The 19629-nt window shown below is 41.2% G+C and overlaps 1 protein-coding gene across 9 annotated transcripts in view; it reads left to right on the top strand.

The window, feature by feature from the left end:
* The window catches only part of LOC133123816 (titin-like), a 195261-nt gene that overhangs the window by 138814 nt on the left and 36818 nt on the right, over window positions 1-19629 (top strand). For all 9 annotated transcript variants that reach the window (XM_061234420.1, XM_061234419.1, XM_061234416.1 and 6 more), the window contains 5 exons: window positions 17-214; window positions 320-616; window positions 711-1298; window positions 1390-1692; window positions 2437-19542. In XM_061234420.1, coding sequence (XP_061090404.1) covers window positions 17-214; window positions 320-616; window positions 711-1298; window positions 1390-1692; window positions 2437-19542 — 18492 coding nt within the window. The remainder of the gene's footprint in view (window positions 1-16; window positions 215-319; window positions 617-710; window positions 1299-1389; window positions 1693-2436; window positions 19543-19629) is intronic.

Raw genomic sequence — 19629 nt, 5'->3', positions numbered from 1 at the left:
CTGCCTATCCTCACAGGCTATCATGTTGAATTCAAGGAAAGGAATAGTCAGTTATGGAAGAGAGCAAGTGAGACACCTCTGAAAATGAAGGAACACAGGGTGACTGGTCTAACTGAAGGCCTTGAGTATGAATTCAGAGTCATGGCCATAAACAAAGCAGGTGTTGGAAAGCCAAGTTTGCCAACATCACCACATGTTGCCCTGGATCCAATTGGTAAATTGGGGCAGACTATTTATTCATCTTAACTTTTCTTTTAACTTCATTATATGACAGATTTATCATGTAACAGAACTTCATTGTATTTCTTTCTTTTTTCAGATCCTCCTGGTAAACCCGATGTTATTAGCATTACAAGAAGTACTGTAACTCTTGTGTGGACTGAACCCATGTCGGATGGAGGACACAGATTGACTGGCTACATTGTTGAGAGACGGGATCTGCCTGCAAAAGTCTGGGTGAAGGCTAATAATGTCAATATTTTGGATTGTGCGTTCACGGTGACTGACCTTCAAGAAGGGTGTAAATATGAATTCAGAATTCGTGCAAAGAATGCAGCTGGGGCTATTAGTCCACCATCTGAACAAACTGATACACTTATATGTAGAGATGAATTTGGTAAGTGGTCTTTTTATCTGAATGTGTCATAATTATAATATATTGAAATGTATGGATTGCATGTGTACTAAAACATACTTGTTTTCTATAACAGCGGCACCAACCATCACAATTGATCCAACTATAAAGGAGGGACTTGCTGTTAGAGCTGGTGATACTATTGTGATAACAGCAACAAGCATTCTTGGAAAACCTCTCCCAACTTCTGCATGGTCTAAAGGTGGAAAAGACTTCAAACCATCAGATATCTGTCAAATTGAAAGTACTCCAACATCATCTACACTATCCATCAAGTATGCCAGCAGGAAGGATTCTGGTGAATATACTATTTCTGCCAGCAACCCATTTGGCATTAAAGAAGAAAATGTTAGAGTAAAAGTACTGGATGTACCTGGCCCACCAGGACCTATTCAAGCAAGCAGTGTATCTGCTCAAAAGGTTACTTTGACATGGTCAGCACCACATGAGGACGGAGGCTCTCCAATCAGATCTTACACTCTGGAGAAGAGGGAAAGCAGCCGCCTTCTTTGGACCATACTTGCTGAAAATGTCATGGATTGCCATTTTGTTGCAACCAAGCTTATCCAGGACAATGAATATGTATTCCGTGTCTCAGCTGTGAACCAGTATGGTACTGGTGATTCAACACTGTCTGAACCAGTGAAAATGGTGGATAGCTTTGGTATGTCTAACTAATTTAAACTTTTTATTTATTTCTTTATTCATTTGTATTAAATGACAACATTCTAAAATTTGCTCAAATTCAATTACAGGCCCACCAGGTCCTCCATCAAAACCAGAAGTTGACAACGTGAACAAGACCTCAGCAACAATTTCATGGAAGAGACCAGTAGATGATGGAGGTAGTGATATAATTGGCTACTGTGTTGAACGGAAAGAAAGAAAAGGTATGAGATGGAGCAGAGCTTCAAAGAAATCCATCCCTGATCTCCATTACCAAGTGCAAGGTCTTACTGAAGGAGTTGAATATGAATTCCGAGTGACTGCAGAGAACAAAGCTGGCTTTGGAGAGCCTAGTGAGCCATCACAGGCTATCATGGCTAAGGGTGTGGCAAGTGAGTATGCAATTTACTATTATTAACACAAACTCAAAGTTATTACATGTTAATAGTGTTGATGCTACAGGGCTGCCTGCCATAGTTGGCACTGGAACAGGCTGGATTTAAGACCATGGTGCTTACTCATGCACTGCATGCAAGTGGCGCTTTTGCAGAGTGAACTACCCAGCAGCCCTTGAAAAATCACTAAACATTTTACATTTTAAATAAAATTATATTTTAAATGGTGTATCACTGTCTCCTATGTTTTACACAAATAAAGAAATGCTGTTTCTTTTCTGTTTTTTTTTATTAGCAGTTTGAAGAACATACTGCACTCATGTTGTTCTTTTCCAAACAAATAATTCAATTATGGATGTGCATGGCATACATTAATTAGAGGGATAATTTACTTTCTGTTGTTTTATATTATTTCAGTGATAGTGAATGTTGTTGAGGCACTCAGGCAGTTTTTGGAAACATAACATCACTGCACAAGCTTCTTTGGAGTTCATTTAAACCACAAACACGCTAAAGTCGCAATACCAGCCCTTTTAAAGCCAGCCAATAATCAAAACATCCTGTGTCTGAAATATTCTTCATCACAGACAAAAAGTGGAGACTGAAAACATACACTGAAATTTCAATACTGTCAAAAACTTCAGAAAATGAAAATTGTGTCATTTAAAGTGTTTTCTGTTGTCAGACTGCAAATAGATCACTTGAATAAATGTAAATAACATGAACATTATAACTTTTCAGATGTACCTGGGCCTCCATCAAACCCAAGAGTTACTGATACAACTAAAACTACAGCTTCATTGCACTGGGGAAGACCTCATGATGATGGTGGACTTGACATCATAGGATATATTGTTGAGCATAAGAAGGAAGGAGATGAAGAATGGGTAAAAGACACAACAGGCACTGCACTGAGAATTACTGATTTTGTTGTGGCAAGCCTTCAGTCTGGAGGAAAGTACAATTTCAGAGTCAGTGCAATGAATGCAGTAGGGGTTGGTGATCCAGCTCAAATCGAGGAACTTGTTGAACTTGTAGATCGTGAAGAAGTTCCAGACTTTGAACTTGATGCTGAACTGAGAAGAACCCTTGTAGTGAAGGCTGGAGGCTCCATACGTATTTTTGTACCAATCAAAGGTCGCCCAACTCCTAAAGTCACCTGGTTGAAGGAGGATATGCCTCTCATAGGTCATGCTCACATTGATACCACTGAGTCATATACTCTCCTCGTCATCCCTGATTGTACTAGGCATGATGCGGGAAAATACATCCTGACAGTGGAAAATCCTGCTGGCAAAAAGTCAGGAACTGTAATAGTCAGAGTTCTGGATTCACCTGGACCTCCAATAAACTTGAAGCCAACAGAAATTAACAAAGAGAGCATCTCTCTCAAGTGGGAAATGCCTATAATTGATGGTGGCTCAAAGATTACCAACTATATCATTGAGAAGAGAGAAGCTACCCGAAAGGCTTATGCCACAGTAGTTGCAAATTGTCCAAAGTGTTCTGTTAGAGTTCCAAATCTGGCAGAAGGATCAGAGTATTACTTCAGAGTACGTGCTGAAAATGAATTTGGCATTGGTGAGCCAGTTGAAACTTCTGATCCAATAAAAGCCTCTCAAGCACCTACTGCTCCTGAAATAGTTAACATCACAAATGTTACAAAGAATTCTGCAACTCTTGCTTGGACAAAACCAAAACATGATGGTGGCAGTAGAATCACTGGATATGTAATTGAGGCTCAAAAGAGGGGTACAGAGCAATGGACCCATTTGTCTACTGTGAAGACACTTGGATACATAGCAAATAATCTCAATGAAAATGAGGAATATGTCTTCAGGGTAATGGCTGTGAACAGCTCTGGCAGAAGTGATCCTCGTGAAAGCAGACCTATTGTTACTAAGGAAGAAACCGCTGGACCTGAATTTGACCTAAGTGGAATCTTCCACAGATTAGTAATCGCTAAGGCTGGAGATGATGTCAAAGTTGAGATTCCGGTTTTGGGTCGTCCAAAGCCTTCAGTTTCTTGGCAGAAGGATGCTCAAGCCCTGAGACAGACACAGAGGGTAAACACAGAAGATACTTTGACATCAACTATCCTGAATGTTATTGAATGTACAAGGAATGACAGTGGACAGTACTCGATGACAGGGAAAAATATACTTGGCACTGTGACGGATCACATTACACTCAAAGTGCATGATGTGCCTGGACCTCCTAGAGGACCAATTAAGTTAGACAAAGTTTCCCGTGACTTTATCACAATATCATGGGATTCCCCTGATAATGATGGAGGTGTGCCAATTAACAATTACATTGTTGAATTGCGAGAGACCACAGGTACAAACTGGGTAGAGTTGTCTACATCAGTAATCCGAACAACATTTAAAGCTGCTGGTCTTACAACAGGAGTTGAGTATCAGTTCCGTGTTAAAGCTAAAAATCGATATGGTGAGGGGCCTCCAATCACCTCAGAATCAGTGGTTGCAGCATATCCCTTCAAGATTCCTGGACCACCAGGTACTCCACAAGTAATAGCCTTCACTAAAGACACGATGACCATTTCCTGGAATGAACCCATTTCTGATGGAGGAAGTGAAATCTTAGCATATCACATTGAAAGGAAAGAGAGGAGTAGTATCGTGTGGCAAAGAATCAGCAAGGCTGTTGTAGGAAACATTTTCAAATCTTCAGGACTGGAAGCTGGAATGGCTTATGAATTCCGTGTTTTAGCTGAAAATATAGCAGGTGTGGGTAAACCAAGCAAGTCGTCAGAGCCAATGTTAGCCCTTGATCCAGTGGATCCACCAGGCCAACCGGTAGCAGTTATCGTTACTAAAAGTGCAGTAACTCTTGAATGGACAAAGCCTGAATATGATGGTGGGTTCAAAATAACTGGGTATACTGTTGAAAAGAAAGACTTACCAGATGGACGTTGGCTCAAGGCTAACTTTACCAACATTATTGATACCACATTCACTGTAAGTGGACTCACAGAAGGTGCGTCATATGTATTCCGTGTTTGTGCCCGGAATTCGGCTGGTGCTGTGAGTAACCCATCAGAACCAACAGATCCTATTTCTTGCAAAGATGACATTGAGGAGCCTAGAATTATGGTTGATGCTAAGTTTAAGGATACCATACTAGTGAAAGCAGGAGAAGCCTTCAAACTTGAGGCAGATGTCACTGGCCAACCACGACCCTCTATGGTTTGGGAGAAAGATGGAAAGGAATTGGAAAATACAATCAAATTACAAATGAAAATGGCAGATTTTGCTACAACTTTGATTAATAAAGACTCGTTGAGGAGGGATGGAGGTTCACTCACTTTAACTGCAAGTAACTCAGGTGGATTTGCTAAGCATATCTTCAAGGTTACAGTCCTTGATAGACCAGGGCCACCAGTGGGACCGCTTGCTGTTACAGACCTCACTGCTGAGAAATGTGTAATTACATGGTTACCACCATCAGACAATGGAGGAGCAAAAATTGAGCATTACATCGTTGAAAAGCGTGAAACAAGTCGACTTGCATGGACAAATGTAGCATCCGATTTGCAAGTCTCCCAGTTCTTAGTGACCAAGCTGCTAAAAGGAAATGAATATATCTTTAGAGTCATGGCTGTCAATAAATATGGAGTTGGAGAGCCTCTTGAATCTGAACCTGTTGTTGCTACCAATCCCTATGTTCCACCTGATCCCCCACAGGCACCTGAAGTAACAGCTATCACAAAGGATTCAATGGTGGTTTGCTGGGGAGCTCCAAAGAGTGATGGTGGAAGTAGTATTTCCAACTATATAATTGAACGAAGAGATAAAGTTGGTCATCGCTGGCTGAGATGCAACAAGAAGACTGTCACTGATTTGATGTATAAAGTATCTGGACTTATGCCAGGTCATGAATATGAATTTAGAATTTTTGCAGAAAATGCTGCTGGTGTAAGTGGACCCAGTCCTTTAAGTCCATTCTACAAGGCTACCGACGCACTATTCAAGCCTGGCCCCCCTGGAAATCCTAGAGTCTTGGACACAACAAAGTCATCAATCACTCTTGCATGGAACAAGCCATTGTATGATGGAGGTTCTGATATCACAGGCTATATTGTTGAGACCTGCCTACCAACAGAGGATGAATGGTCCATTGTAACCCCAAAAGAAATGTGGGTGGGTACATCATTTACAATTACTAATTTGAAGGAAAATCAAGAATACAAAATCAATATTTCAGCTGTTAACTCTGAGGGGGTTGGAGAGGCTGCTTCTGTTCCTGGAACACCAAAGGCAGAGGACAGACAGCTTCCACCAGAAATTGAGCTTGATGCTGACCTTCGTAAAGTCATCAACATTAGAGCCTGTAACACGTTGAGGTTGTTTGTACTCATAAAAGGAAGACCAGCTCCTATGGTGAAATGGACAAGAGAAAATGGGGAACCTATTGAAAGAGCAACCATTGAAAATACAACATCTTTCACATCAGTAATTGTTGAAAATGTCAATAGGTCTGACAGTGGAAAGTACTTGTTGACTGTGGAAAACAGTTCAGGAAGCAAGACAGCCTGTGTTAATGTGAGAGTATTGGATACCCCTGGAGCACCAACCAATCTGAAAATCCAGGAGGTTACCAAAGAGTCTGTCTCACTCATCTGGGACCCCCCTCTTAATGATGGTGGCACAGTCATTAAGAATTATATTGTAGAAAAACGTGAAGCAACAAGAAAAGCATACTCCACAGACATGGCCAATTGTCACAAAACAAGCTGGACAGTTGATCACCTGCAGGAGGGATGCAATTATTACTTCAGAGTTCTAGCTGAAAATGAATATGGAATTGGTCTGCCCATTGAAACTACGGAGTCAGTCAAAGTATCTGAAAAACCACTCCCTCCAGGAAAAATCACCCTACAAGATGTCACAAAGAATAGTGTCAGTCTGTCATGGGAAAAGCCAGAGCATGATGGAGGAAGCAGAATCGTAGCATATGTTGTTGAAATGCAAGGCAAAGGAAGTGAAAAGTGGACGCAGTGTGTGATTGTAAAAGGTACTGAAGCAGTTGTTACTGGACTAACACCTGGTGAAGAATATATGTTTCGGGTATTAGCAAGAAATGAGAAAGGAACAAGTGATCCTCGTCAGTTTGGTGTCCCAGTCATGGCCAAAGATCTTCTGATTATTCCTGCTGTTAAGCTGTTATTCTCTACATTCAGTGTTTTGGCAGAAGAAGACTTGAAGATAGACATTCCATATGTTGCTCGTCCAAAGCCAGCAATTTCTTGGCACAAAGGCAGCGCATCTCTCAAGCAAACTACCAGAGTTCATTTTGAAGCAACTGAAAACAATTTGTGTCTTATGATCAAGGAGGCATGCAGAGATGATGTTGGAAAGTATATCATTAAACTGTCTAACACAGCAGGTGAAACAACAACAGAACTTGGTGTTGTTGTTCTTGACAAACCTGGCCCACCAACTGGCCCTGTGAAAGTGGATGAGGTCACTTCAGCCAGCATCACATTTTCTTGGAAGCGCCCCGAGTATGATGGTGGTTGCATTATTAGCAACTACATTGTAGAAAAGAGAGACACATCAACTACAAACTGGCAAATTGTGTCTGCAACAGTTCCTAGAACAACAATTAAAGCTGCAAGGTTAAAGACTGGCTGTGAATATCAGTTCAGGATTACTGCTGAGAACCGATATGGAAAGAGTGCATATCTTGTCTCAGACTCTGTGGTTGCTCAATATCCATTCAAACTTCCAGGCCCTCCAGGAACACCCTTTGTGCATGCTTCTACAAAGGACAGCATGGTAGTAGTGTGGAATGAGCCTGTCATAGATGGAGGGTGCAGCATATTAGGATATCATCTTGAGATGAAGGAAAGAAAAAGTATTCTTTGGATGAAACTGAATAAGTCACTAATACAAGACACAACATTCAAGACTATTGGCCTTGAAGCTGGACTTGAATATGAGTTCAGGGTTTATGCTGAAAATATTATGGGGATTGGTAAAGCCAGCAAACTATCAGAAGGCTATATTGCTAGAGACCCATGTGATCCTCCAGGCACTCCTGAGGCTATCAGTATCACAAAGAATTCCATTACCATCAAATGGACAAAGCCAGAATATGATGGCGGCAGCAAAGTTACTGGCTATATTGTTGAGAAGAAGGACTTGCCCGAGGGGCGTTGGATGAAGGCCAACTTCACAAATGTAATTGAGACCGAATATGTTGCAACTGGGTTAGTTGAAGACCAGAAATATGAGTTTCGTGTCATAGCAAGAAATGCTGCAGGTGTTTTCAGTAATCCATCTTACAGCACGGGACCTATCACTGCAAAGGATGAAGTGGATCCACCTCGCATTAGCATAGATCCAAAATACACTCAAACTATTGTTGTACATTCTGGGGAAGCATTCAGAATTGATGCTGATGTTCATGGAAAGCCAACACCTACTATCCTCTGGATGAAGGGAGGTCAAGAGCTTGGAAATACATTATACCGTGAAATAAAAAACACAGAAATCAGGGCATGTTTGAGTGTAAAGGAAGCTAAACTCATTGATGGAGGACAGTATACTTTGCTATTAAAGAACCTTGGAGGAGAGAAGTCTGTAAATGTCACAGTCAAGGTCCTGGATAGACCTGGTCCGCCTGACGGTCCTATACATATCCATGGTGTTATGAGTGATCAATGTTCCATTGCCTGGAAAGTACCACTGCAAGACGGAGGCAGTGACATATCCCATTATATTGTTGAAAGGAGAGAAACAAGCAGACTAGTTTGGACACTTGTTGAAGCAAAAGTACATGCACTTAATCTAAGAATCACAAAGCTTTTGGAAGGAAATGAGTATGTCTTCCGTGTCTTGGCTGTAAACAAATATGGAGTTAGTGATCCACTTGAATCTCAAGCTGTAGTTGTTAAAAATCAATTTGTGGCTCCTGATGCACCCAAGAATGTTGAAGTTTCCAATGTCTCAAAGGATTCAATGGTGGTAACTTGGGAAGGACCTACAAACGATGGTGGCAGTCCAATTACAGGATTTATTATTGAAAAACATGATAAAGAAGGAGTAAGGTGGACCAGATGCAATAGGAATATAGTTAATGACCTGTGCTTTAAGGTCACTGGACTTCTTGAAAATCATAATTATGAATTCAGAGTTGCAGCTGAAAATGCAGCTGGCATTGGAGAACCAAGTTCGCAATCTGTTTACTATAGGGCTTTAGATCCCATTTTCAAACCTGGCCCACCAAATAATCCTAAAGTGACAGATGTATCACGATCATCTGTATTCCTTTCATGGGGAAAGCCTATATATGATGGTGGTTGTGAGATCCAGGGATATATTGTTGAGGCATGTGAAGCAAAATCAGAAGAATGGACAATGTGCACTCCCCCAACAGGCATTAAAAAATTACAATATGAAGTGGAAAAACTTAAAGAAAAGCAAGAGTATAAATTCAGAGTCTGTGCAATAAACAAGGCTGGTGTTGGTGAGCATGCTGATGTCTCTGGAACCATTATTGTTGAAGAGAAAATGGAAGAACCATATCTTGATATTGATCCAAACCTCAGGAAGACCATTAGTATCATAGCAGGAGGCTCCCTCAGGGTATTCATTCCAATCAAAGGCTGCCCTGCCCCCCAAATTAAATGGGAAAAAGTTGATGGTAAAATCCGGGATACAGCGCAGATTGAGGTTACCAGTAGCTATACATGCCTTGTAATTGACAATACTAACAGATTTGATAGTGGGAAGTATACTATCACTGCAGAAAATACCAGTGGATCAAAATCCGAATCCATTTCTGTCAGAGTCCTTGACACTCCAAGTGCTCCAGTCAACCTCAAAATAAAGGAGATTACAAAACAGTCTGTAACCCTTACGTGGGACTCACCTGCATTGGACGGTGGAGCCAAAATAAAAAACTATATCATTGAAAAACGAGAAAGCACAAGAAAGGCTTATGCTGCAGTTGTAACTAATTGCCATGCATTTTCATGGAAAGTTGAACCTCTTCAGGAAGGCTGCAACTATTACTTCAGAGTTCTTGCTGTAAATGAACATGGGATTGGCTTACCAGCAGAAACAACTGATCCCATTAAAATATCAGAAGTGCCACAGTCACCTAGGAACTTCACTGTTGTTGATGTAACTCGTAATAGTGTTTCTCTTGCCTGGGAGAAGCCTGAACATGATGGTGGAAGTAGAATCATGCAATATCTGGTAGAAATGCAAGTTAAGGGCAGTGAGAAATGGTCTGGCTGTACAAATGTCAAAACCCTTGAGACTGTCATCAGTAATTTAGTCCAAGGAGAAGAATATTTGTTTAGAGTTATTGCTATCAATGAGAAAGGGAAAAGTGATCCAAGAACCCTTCCTGTTCCAGTACAAGCAAAGGACTTAGTCATTGATCCACAAATACGACCTGCATTCAGTAACTACAGTGTACAAGTTGGTAAAGATCTCACAGTAGAAATACCAATATTTGGACGTCCAAAACCGACAGTTGTTTGGAGCAAGAATGGCGTAACTCTAACACAGACAACAAAAGTTAATTTTGTTAACACTGCACATCATACAACTCTCAGTATAAAAGAAGCAACACAAGATGATGGTGGCTTATATCAAATTTCAGTTTCTAATGTTGTGGGACAAAAGGATGCAATTGTTGAAATCATCACACTTGATAAACCTGGTCCGCCAAGTGGCCCGGTAAGATTTGATGAAGTAAGTGTGGAAAGTGTCAAAATCTCTTGGGATCCCCCAAAATACACTGGTGGATGCCAAATTTCAAATTATATTGTGCAAAAGAGAGACGCCACCACTACCACATGGGAGAATGTGACGTGCACACTTGCCAGAACTTCACTAAAGATAACAAGACTGAAAACTGGAGCAGAATATCAATTCAGAATAATTGCTGAAAACAGATATGGAAAAAGTTATGCTTTAGACTCTCGCTGTGTGGTTGCCCAATATCCATACAAGGAGCCAGGTCCACCAGGGACACCATTTGTCACATCACTCTCAAGGGATCATATGGTTGTGGAATGGCATGAACCTGTTATAGATGGAGGTAGTAGTGTTATTGGGTACCATCTGGAAAGAAAAGAAAGAAACAGTGTCCTTTGGACAAAGATTAACAAGACACTCATTCAAGATACCCGCTTTAAGAACAGCCATTTGGAAGAAGGTATTGAATATGAGTTTAGGGTTACTGCAGAGAATATTGTTGGAATAGGCAGATGCAGTAAAGTCTCTGAGGGCTGTGTTGCACGTGACCCATGTGACCCTCCTGGCACACCAGAAGCCATCCATGTGAGTAAAAGTTCAATCACAATTCAGTGGACTAAGCCTGAATATGATGGAGGCAGTTCGATTACTGGTTATACTGTGGAAAAGCGGGACCTTCCAGAGGGACGCTGGATGAAGTCCAACTTCACAAACATCATTGAGACTCAATACACAGCTACTGGCTTAACTGAAGATGCAAAGTATGACTTCAGAGTTATTGCAAAAAATTCCGCTGGAACTATCAGTAAACCATCTTATAACACAGGACCTATCACAGCAAAGGATGAAGTTGAGCCACCAACATTCTCAATTGACCCAGAGTACAGTCAGACTATTGTTGTAAATGCAGGAGATACTTTTAAACTTGATGCAGATGTACATGGAAAGCCAATACCAACAGCCCAGTGGTTCAAAGGTGACAAAGAATTTCAGAATACTACAAGGTGTGAGATCAAGAACACTGATTTAAGGGCTATGGTTGTTATTAAAGATGCAACCAGAATTGATGGTGGACAATATATCCTGCAGCTAAGTAATTTAGCAGGTACCAAAACCATTCCTTTCAATGTCAAAGTGCTGGATAGACCAGGCCCATGTGAAAGGCCCCTTAACATCACTGGTATAGCAAGTGACAAATGTACACTGTCATGGCTTCCTCCACAACATGATGGTGGTAGCAAAGTTTCTCATTACATAATTGAAAAGAGAGAAACTAGCCGTCTTGCTTGGACTATAGTTACAAGTGATTGTCCTGCTCCAGTGTTCAAAGCAACCAAACTTCTAGAGGGAAATGAATATATTTTCAGGGTCATGGCTGTCAATCAATATGGCATTGGTGAAGCAGTGGAATCTTCAGCTGTCATCATGAAAAATCCATTTATTCCACCTGGATCTCCTCAAATTCTGGATGTAACAAATATTGCAAAAGATTCCATGACTGTCTGTTGGTCTGCACCCGAAACAGATGGTGGAAGTGAAATCATTGGCTACATTATAGAGAAGAAAGACAGGTCTGGGATCCGATGGACAAAATGCAACAGACAAAGAGTCACAGACTTACACTTCAGAGTAACAGGCTTGGCAGAAAATCATGAGTATGAGTTTAGATTATCTGCTGAAAATGCAGCTGGAACTGGAGAACCAAGTATACCAACTCAGTACTACAAAGCTTGTGATCCAACATTCAGGCCTGGCCCACCAAGTAATCCTCATGTTGTTGATACAACCAAAAATTCTATTTCAGTAGCATGGGGTAAGCCCACTTCTGATGGTGGCAGTGCAATTCAAGGGTATATTATTGAGATTTGCAAAGCTGATGAAGAGGAGTGGACTATGTGCACCCCGCCAACAGGCTTGCGTGTAAATAAGTTTGAAATCACAAAACTTACTGAACAACAAGAATACAAGATTCAGGTATGTGCTCTCAACAAGTTAGGTGTTAGTGAACCAGCTGTTATTCCAGGAACAGCTAAACCTGAAGACAAAAAGGAAGCCCCAGAAATCCACCTTGACTCTGAGCTCAGGAAAGGCATTGTAGTTCGTGCTGGAGGGTCTGTAAGAATTAATGTACCTTTCAAAGGAAGACCAACTCCAGAGATTCGCTGGTCTAAAGATGAAGGGAATTTACCTGAAAAAGCTCAGATTGAGAAAGGTCTGAACTATACACAACTTTCCATTGATTTATGTGACCGAAATGATGCTGGAAAATACACACTGAGCTTGGAAAATAGCAGTGGGTCAGTCTCTGAATATGTAGCAGTCAAAGTGTTAGACACACCATCAGCACCTTTGAATCTTGTTGTTAAAGATATCAAGAAAGACTCTGTTACTCTTGTTTGGGACCCACCATTGATTGATGGTGGTGCAAAGATTAAGAACTATGTTGTTGACAAACGTGAATCAACCAGAAAAGCTTATGCTAATGTTACAACCAAGTGCACAAAAACAAGCTATGTTGTTGAAAATCTTGCAGAAGGGGCAATGTATTACTTCAGAGTTATAGCAGAAAATGAATATGGCGCTGGGTTGCAAACTGAAACAAAAAATGCAGTCAAGGCATCTGAGGTTCCTCTGCCAGTTTCTAAAGTAACTCTTACTGATGTTAGTAAAACAAGTGCATCTCTAGCATGGGATAAACCAGAGCATGATGGTGGTAGTAGGATTGTGGGTTACTTAATTGAAATGCAGCCTAAAGGAACAGACAAGTGGGGTGTGGCAACCTCAGTGAAGACATGTGAAGGCACTGTAAGTGGACTAACTTCTGGTCAAGAATATCTCTTCCGTGTTGTGGCCTACAATGAAAAGGGAAAGAGTGAACCAAAGCTTTTAGCTGCTCCTGTTATTGCAAATGACCTGACTATTGAACCCAGCCTAAAACTTCTGTTCAACACCTACAATGTCAAATCTGGGAAAGATCTCAAAATAGAAATACCAGTGATTGGCCGTCCCAAACCAGACATTAAGTGGATGAGAGATGGACAATCTTTGAAACCGACAACCAGAGTTAATTATTCACGCACACCAACCTGTGCTATCCTTCAAATTACAGAAGCAAATAAAGATGATTTGGGCAAGTATGAAGTCACTGCGACAAATAGTGCTGGCACAGTAACAGAGGAAATTGGAATTATAATCCTTGACAAGCCTGGTCCACCATCAGGCCCTATTAAAATAAATGAAGTAAGCAATAGCTTTGTCACCATCTCATGGGGAGCACCAGAATACACAGGAGGTTGTCAAATCAGAAATTATATTGTTGAAAAACGAGACACAACTACCACCGAGTGGCAAAATGTGTCTTCGACTGTTGCAAGGACAACTATAAAAATTTCCAAGCTAAACACCGGTGCAGAATACCAGTTCAGAATCTGTGCTGAAAATCGGTATGGAAAAGGTCCACATTTAGACTCATCTGCAGTTGTTGTGCAGTATCCTTATAAGCCTCCAGGGCCCCCGGCCACTCCACGTGTTACATCAGCAACAAAGGAACATATGGTTGTTGAATGGAATGAACCAGTCAATGATGGGGGAAGTTCTGTGATTGGTTATCACCTTGAAAGCAAAGAAAGAAAAAGCATTTTGTGGACAAAATTGAATAAGATTCTCATTACTGACACTATGTTCAAAATGATTAATCTGGAAGAAGGCACTGAATATGAATTTAGAGTCTATGCTGAGAATATTGTTGGCATCGGTAAATCAAGCAAAGTTTCAGAATGCTTTGTAGCCCGGGATCCATGTGATCCACCCGGTTGCCCTGAGCCTATTAAAATCTCCAAAGACCACATCACACTTAAGTGGACAAAGCCTCATTATGATGGTGGCAGTAAAGTCACTGGGTATATTGTAGAAATGAGGGAATTGCCTGAAGGTCGTTGGATGAAGGCAAACTTCACAAATGTAATTGAGACTGACTTTACGATTACAGGCTTAACAGAAAACCACAAATATGACTTCCGAGTTTTTGCACGAAACGCAGCTGGTGTTTTCAGTGAGCCCTCTGAAAACACTGGACCAATCACTGCCACTGATGAAATTGAAGCCCCAAGAGCATCATTGGACCCAAAATACAAGGATACTATTGTTGTTAATGCTGGAGAAACATTTTTCCTTGACGCTGATTTCTATGGCAAGCCAGTGCCTGATATTATATGGTTAAAGGAAGGAAAAGAAATTGATAAGACTACATCAAGAATGGAAGTCAAAACTACTAGTAAGCACACAATGCTTGTAATAAAAGAATGTATTAGAGTGGACAGTGGCCAGTATGAACTCAGGCTTAGCAATGCTGGTGGAACAAAAAACATACCAATCACAGTAAAGGTTCTAGATCGACCTGGTAGTCCTAGTGGACCACTCAATGTGACAGGTGTTACTGCTGATCAGTGTTATTTGTCCTGGAGTGATCCTTCACAAGATGGCGGTGCTATTATCTCACACTACATTATTCAGAAGAGAGAAACCAGTAGGCTATCCTGGACTGTAGTTGACTCTAATGTTAAGTCTATTAGTTACAAGGTAACCAAGCTCCTGGCTGGCGATGAATACATCTTCAGAGTCATGGCAGTGAACAAATATGGCATTAGTGAGCCACTTGAATCAGAGCCTATAACAGCTCACAGCCCGTTCAAGCTACCAAGTGCTCCTTCTACGGCAGAAGCAAGTGTTATAACAAGGGAGTCAATGGTTGTTACATGGAATCTTCCAGACAATGATGGTGGGACAGAAATTCAATGTTACCACCTTGAAAAGCGTGACAAAGATGGTGTTAGATGGACAAAATGTAACAGACAGCTTTTAAAAGATCTGTATTTTAAAGTAACAGGACTTACAGAAGGACATTTCTATGAGTTCCGTGTTTCTGCTGAAAATGAGGTTGGTGTGGGAGAAGTAAGTGAGCCATCACTGTTCTACAGAGCATGTGATGCAACACAAGCACCTGGTCCTCCAATCCATCCTAAAGTGACTGACCATTCCGCTACAACTGTGTCCCTAGCCTGGGGCAAACCACTCAGTGATGGTGGTGCATTTATTAGGGGATATATTGTTGAGATGAAAGACATTTCTCAGGAAGAATGGATTATTTGCACCCCTCCAACGGGTATACAATCAACACACTATACTGCAACAAATCTGAAGGAGAATGCTGAATACAACTTCCGTATCTGTGCATTTAATTCAGAAGGTGTTGGAGAGCATGCGGATATACATGGGTCTGTAGTGGCAGCTGAAAAAGTTGAAGCACCAGAGATTGAATTAGATGCAGACTTGAGAAAAGTTGTTTCTGTACGTGCTAGTGGAACACTTCGGCTATTTGTCACAATCAGAGGAAGACCTGAACCAAAGGTCACATGGGAAAAGGCAGAAGAATCTTTGACAGAGCGTGCACAAATTGAAGTCACAAGTTCATACACTATGCTTGTCATTGACAACGTGAACAGATTTGACAGTGGGAAATATCTTTTAACTCTTGAAAATAATAGTGGAGCAAAATCAGCATTTGTCAATGTCAGAGTGCTAGACTCACCAAGTGCCCCTCTTAACTTTGAAGTTAAAGACATCAAGAGAGATTCTGTAACACTCCTTTGGGAGCCTCCACTTACTGACGGAGGAGCCAAGATAACAAACTACATTGTAGAGAAACGAGAATCTACAAGAAAAGCTTACACCACAGTCACAAGTAATTGTACCCAGAATTCATTCCAGATTAGTGAGCTACAGGAAGGATCTATTTACTACTTCCGTGTGCGAGCCGTGAATGAGCATGGTCTTGGTTTAGCAGTAGAAACTAAAGATCCAGTCAAGGTTTCTGAAGTACCTATGCCACCAGGTAAAATTTCAGTCGTGGATGTGACCCGAAACAGTGTCTTCCTCTCCTGGGAGAAACCTGCTCATGATGGTGGCAGCAAAATTCTGTGCTACAATGTAGAGATGCAGACTAAGGGCAATGATAAGTGGACTGTGAATACTACAGTTAAGGTCCTGGAAGCAGCAATCACCAGCCTTACAGCAGGTGAAGAATATTCATTCAGAATCATTGCTTTGAATGAAAAAGGCAAAAGTGATCCAAAAGAACTTGGTGTACCTGTGATCACAAAAGACATTGAAATTGAACCTTCAATTCATAATTTATTCAACACTTACAGTGTGAAGGCAGGGGATGATCTTACAGTTGAAGTTCCATTCAGGGGGAGACCTAAACCAGTGGTTTCATGGAAGAAGGATGGACTCCCTCTCAAGCAAACAACCTCTGTAACAATTCTGACATCCACAACCTCAACTAAAATAATCTTCAAACAAGCCACCAGGGAGCATGTTGGAAAATATGAAATCACTGTAGCTAACACAGCTGGCACAAAAACAGCGGACATTGGCATTATTGTTCTTGACAAACCTGGACCACCAGCAGCAATTAAGGTAGATGAAGTAAGTTCTGAAAGTATAAAATTGTCCTGGAATCCACCAGAGTATGATGGTGGATGTCACATCAACAACTACATCGTGGAGAAGAGAGATACCAGCACTACAATATGGGAAATTGTTTCAGCTACAGTTGCTAGAACTGCAATTAAAGTTCCTCGTTTGACACATGGATCAGAATACCAGTTCCGTGTTTACGCTGTAAACCGTTATGGAAAGAGCCCTCATATAGAGTCCCCAGGAATTACTGCACAGTATACATGCAAGCAACCTGGTCCACCATCCACCCCTAGAATTGCCCATGCAACTAAGTCCTTTATGATTGTTACATGGAATGAACCAGTCAATGATGGTGGAAGCACAGTTATTGGCTATCACCTGGAGTATAAAGAAAGAAGCAGCATTATCTGGACTAAGTTGAACAGAGGCATCATAACTGACACTGAATTCAAAGTGAATGCCATTGAAGAAGGTTTGTTCTATGAATACCGTGTCTATGCAGAAAACATTGCTGGAATTGGGAAATCTAGCAAAGCCTCTGAACTGGTAGGTGCAAGAGATCCATGTGACCCTCCAGGTCAACCAACTGTTACAAATGTTACTAGAACATCGGTTTCTCTCTCTTGGACAAAGCCAGAGTATGATGGTGGTGCTAAGGTGACTGGTTACATAATCGAATCTAGGGAAGTTCCAGAGGGTCGTTGGTTGAAGTGCAATTTCACTAATGTCCCAGAAACATACTTTGATGTTACAGGCCTTACGGAGGATCAGAAATATGATTTCCATGTCATTGCAAAGAATGCAGCAGGATTATTCAGTGAGCCATCTGATAGTACAGGCCCTGTCATAGCTAAAGACGATGTTGATCCACCACGAATCATGATGGATTTAAAGTTCAGAGATGTTGTTTTTGTGAAAGCCGGTGATGCTTTGAAAATCAATGCAGATATTGATGGACGACCTCTCCCAGTTGTTTCATGGACAAAGGATGGTAAGGAGTTTGAGCCTCAGGCTAGAGTTCAGATCTCATCAACAGCCAGAAGCACTGGAATAATTGTTAAAGACTGCATCAGAAGAGACTCTGGAAAGTATGTTTTGACCTTACAGAATATTGCTGGAACAAAGTCAATGGAAATAAACTGCACAGTCCTTGACAAACCAGGACCATCAGCTGGGCCACTGGAAGTCACTGGCCTTACAGCTGAAAAATGTACATTAACTTGGGGACCTCCTCAAGAGAAGGGGGGAGCAGAGATCTCTCACTATATTGTTCAGAAACGTGAAACAAGTCACCTTGCCTGGACAGTAGTATATGGAGACATGAAAGCTACAAGATGTTCAGTTACTAAACTTCTTAAAGACAATGAGTACATCTTCAGAGTTCTTGCTGTGAACAAATATGGAGTTGGTGAGGCCCTGGAGAGTGATGCTATAAAAGTTGTTGATCCATTCACTTGTCCATCTGCACCCATAGATGTAAAAATTGCTGCTGTATCAAATGAAGCAATGACAATCTGCTGGACACAGCCAGCCACTGATGGAGGTAGTGACATTTGTGGATATGTGATTGAAAGGCGTGAGAAATCAAGCCTGCGTTGGGTTCGTGTAAACAAAAAGCCTGTATGTGATATAGTGGTGCAGGCTACCAATCTCCGTAAAGGATCTGAATATGAATTCCGTGTTTATGCAGAAAATGCAGCTGGGTTGGGTCCTCCAAGTTACCCTTCCCCAATAACTAGGGCAGAGGATCCACTTATGGCACCATCCCCACCAGAAAAGCTAAAGGTTATTGATTCCACTAAGAACTCTCTCACTCTTCTCTGGAACAAGCCGTTGTTTGATGGGGGAGCCCCTGTCTCTGGATACAGTGTGGAGTACAAGAAAGCAAAGGATGAAGAGTGGAAGATTGCTATTCAATACACAAGAAACACAGAGTTCACAATCACTGGACTTGCATCGGGAGAAGAATATATTTGTGCTGTTAAATCTATCAATAAAATTGGTCCCAGCGAACCCAAAATAACTACTGAGCCCCAGATAGCTACAGATAGAGAAGAAGAACCAGTATTTGATGTTGATATTGAAATGCGCAAGACTCTGATTGTGAAGCATGGTAGCTCATTTACTTTGACTGTTCCCTTCAGGGGAAGACCAGTACCTAGTGTAACATGGAATAAAGAAAATGTAGATCTGAAAGAAAGAGCAAGTACTGATACAAGTGATACTTGCACATCAATTACGCTAGAGAAAGCTACAAGATATGACTCTGGAAAGTACACTGTAACACTACAGAATAGTGTTGGAACAGCTGCTTTGACAATGGAGGTTAAAGTTCTTGATTCTCCTGGGCCACCATGTAATGTTAAAATTAAGGATGTCACAAAGGACTCTGTTACAGTGACATGGGAGGTGCCAGAAAATGATGGCGGTGACCCTGTTAAGAACTATCATGTTGAGAAACGTGAAGCTAGCAAAAAGGCATGGGTGAGCATCACCAACAACTGCCATCATTTTACCTATGAAGCGACAGATCTGCAAGAAGGAGCCATCTACTACTTCAGAGTGATTGGAGAAAATGAATTTGGAGTTGGTATACCTTCTGAGACCAAGGATGGAACTAAGATTACAGGTATGTTGATGCTTAAATTATGTATTTAGTTTGAATATATATGTATGTATGTTTTATTAATATTCCATACAATATTATGATCTCAAT

The sequence above is a fragment of the Conger conger genome, chromosome 3, assembly GCF_963514075.1.
Source record: "Conger conger chromosome 3, fConCon1.1, whole genome shotgun sequence".
NCBI classification, from domain to species: Eukaryota; Metazoa; Chordata; class Actinopteri; order Anguilliformes; family Congridae; genus Conger; species Conger conger.
This window is presented reverse-complemented; position numbering and strand designations above follow the sequence as displayed.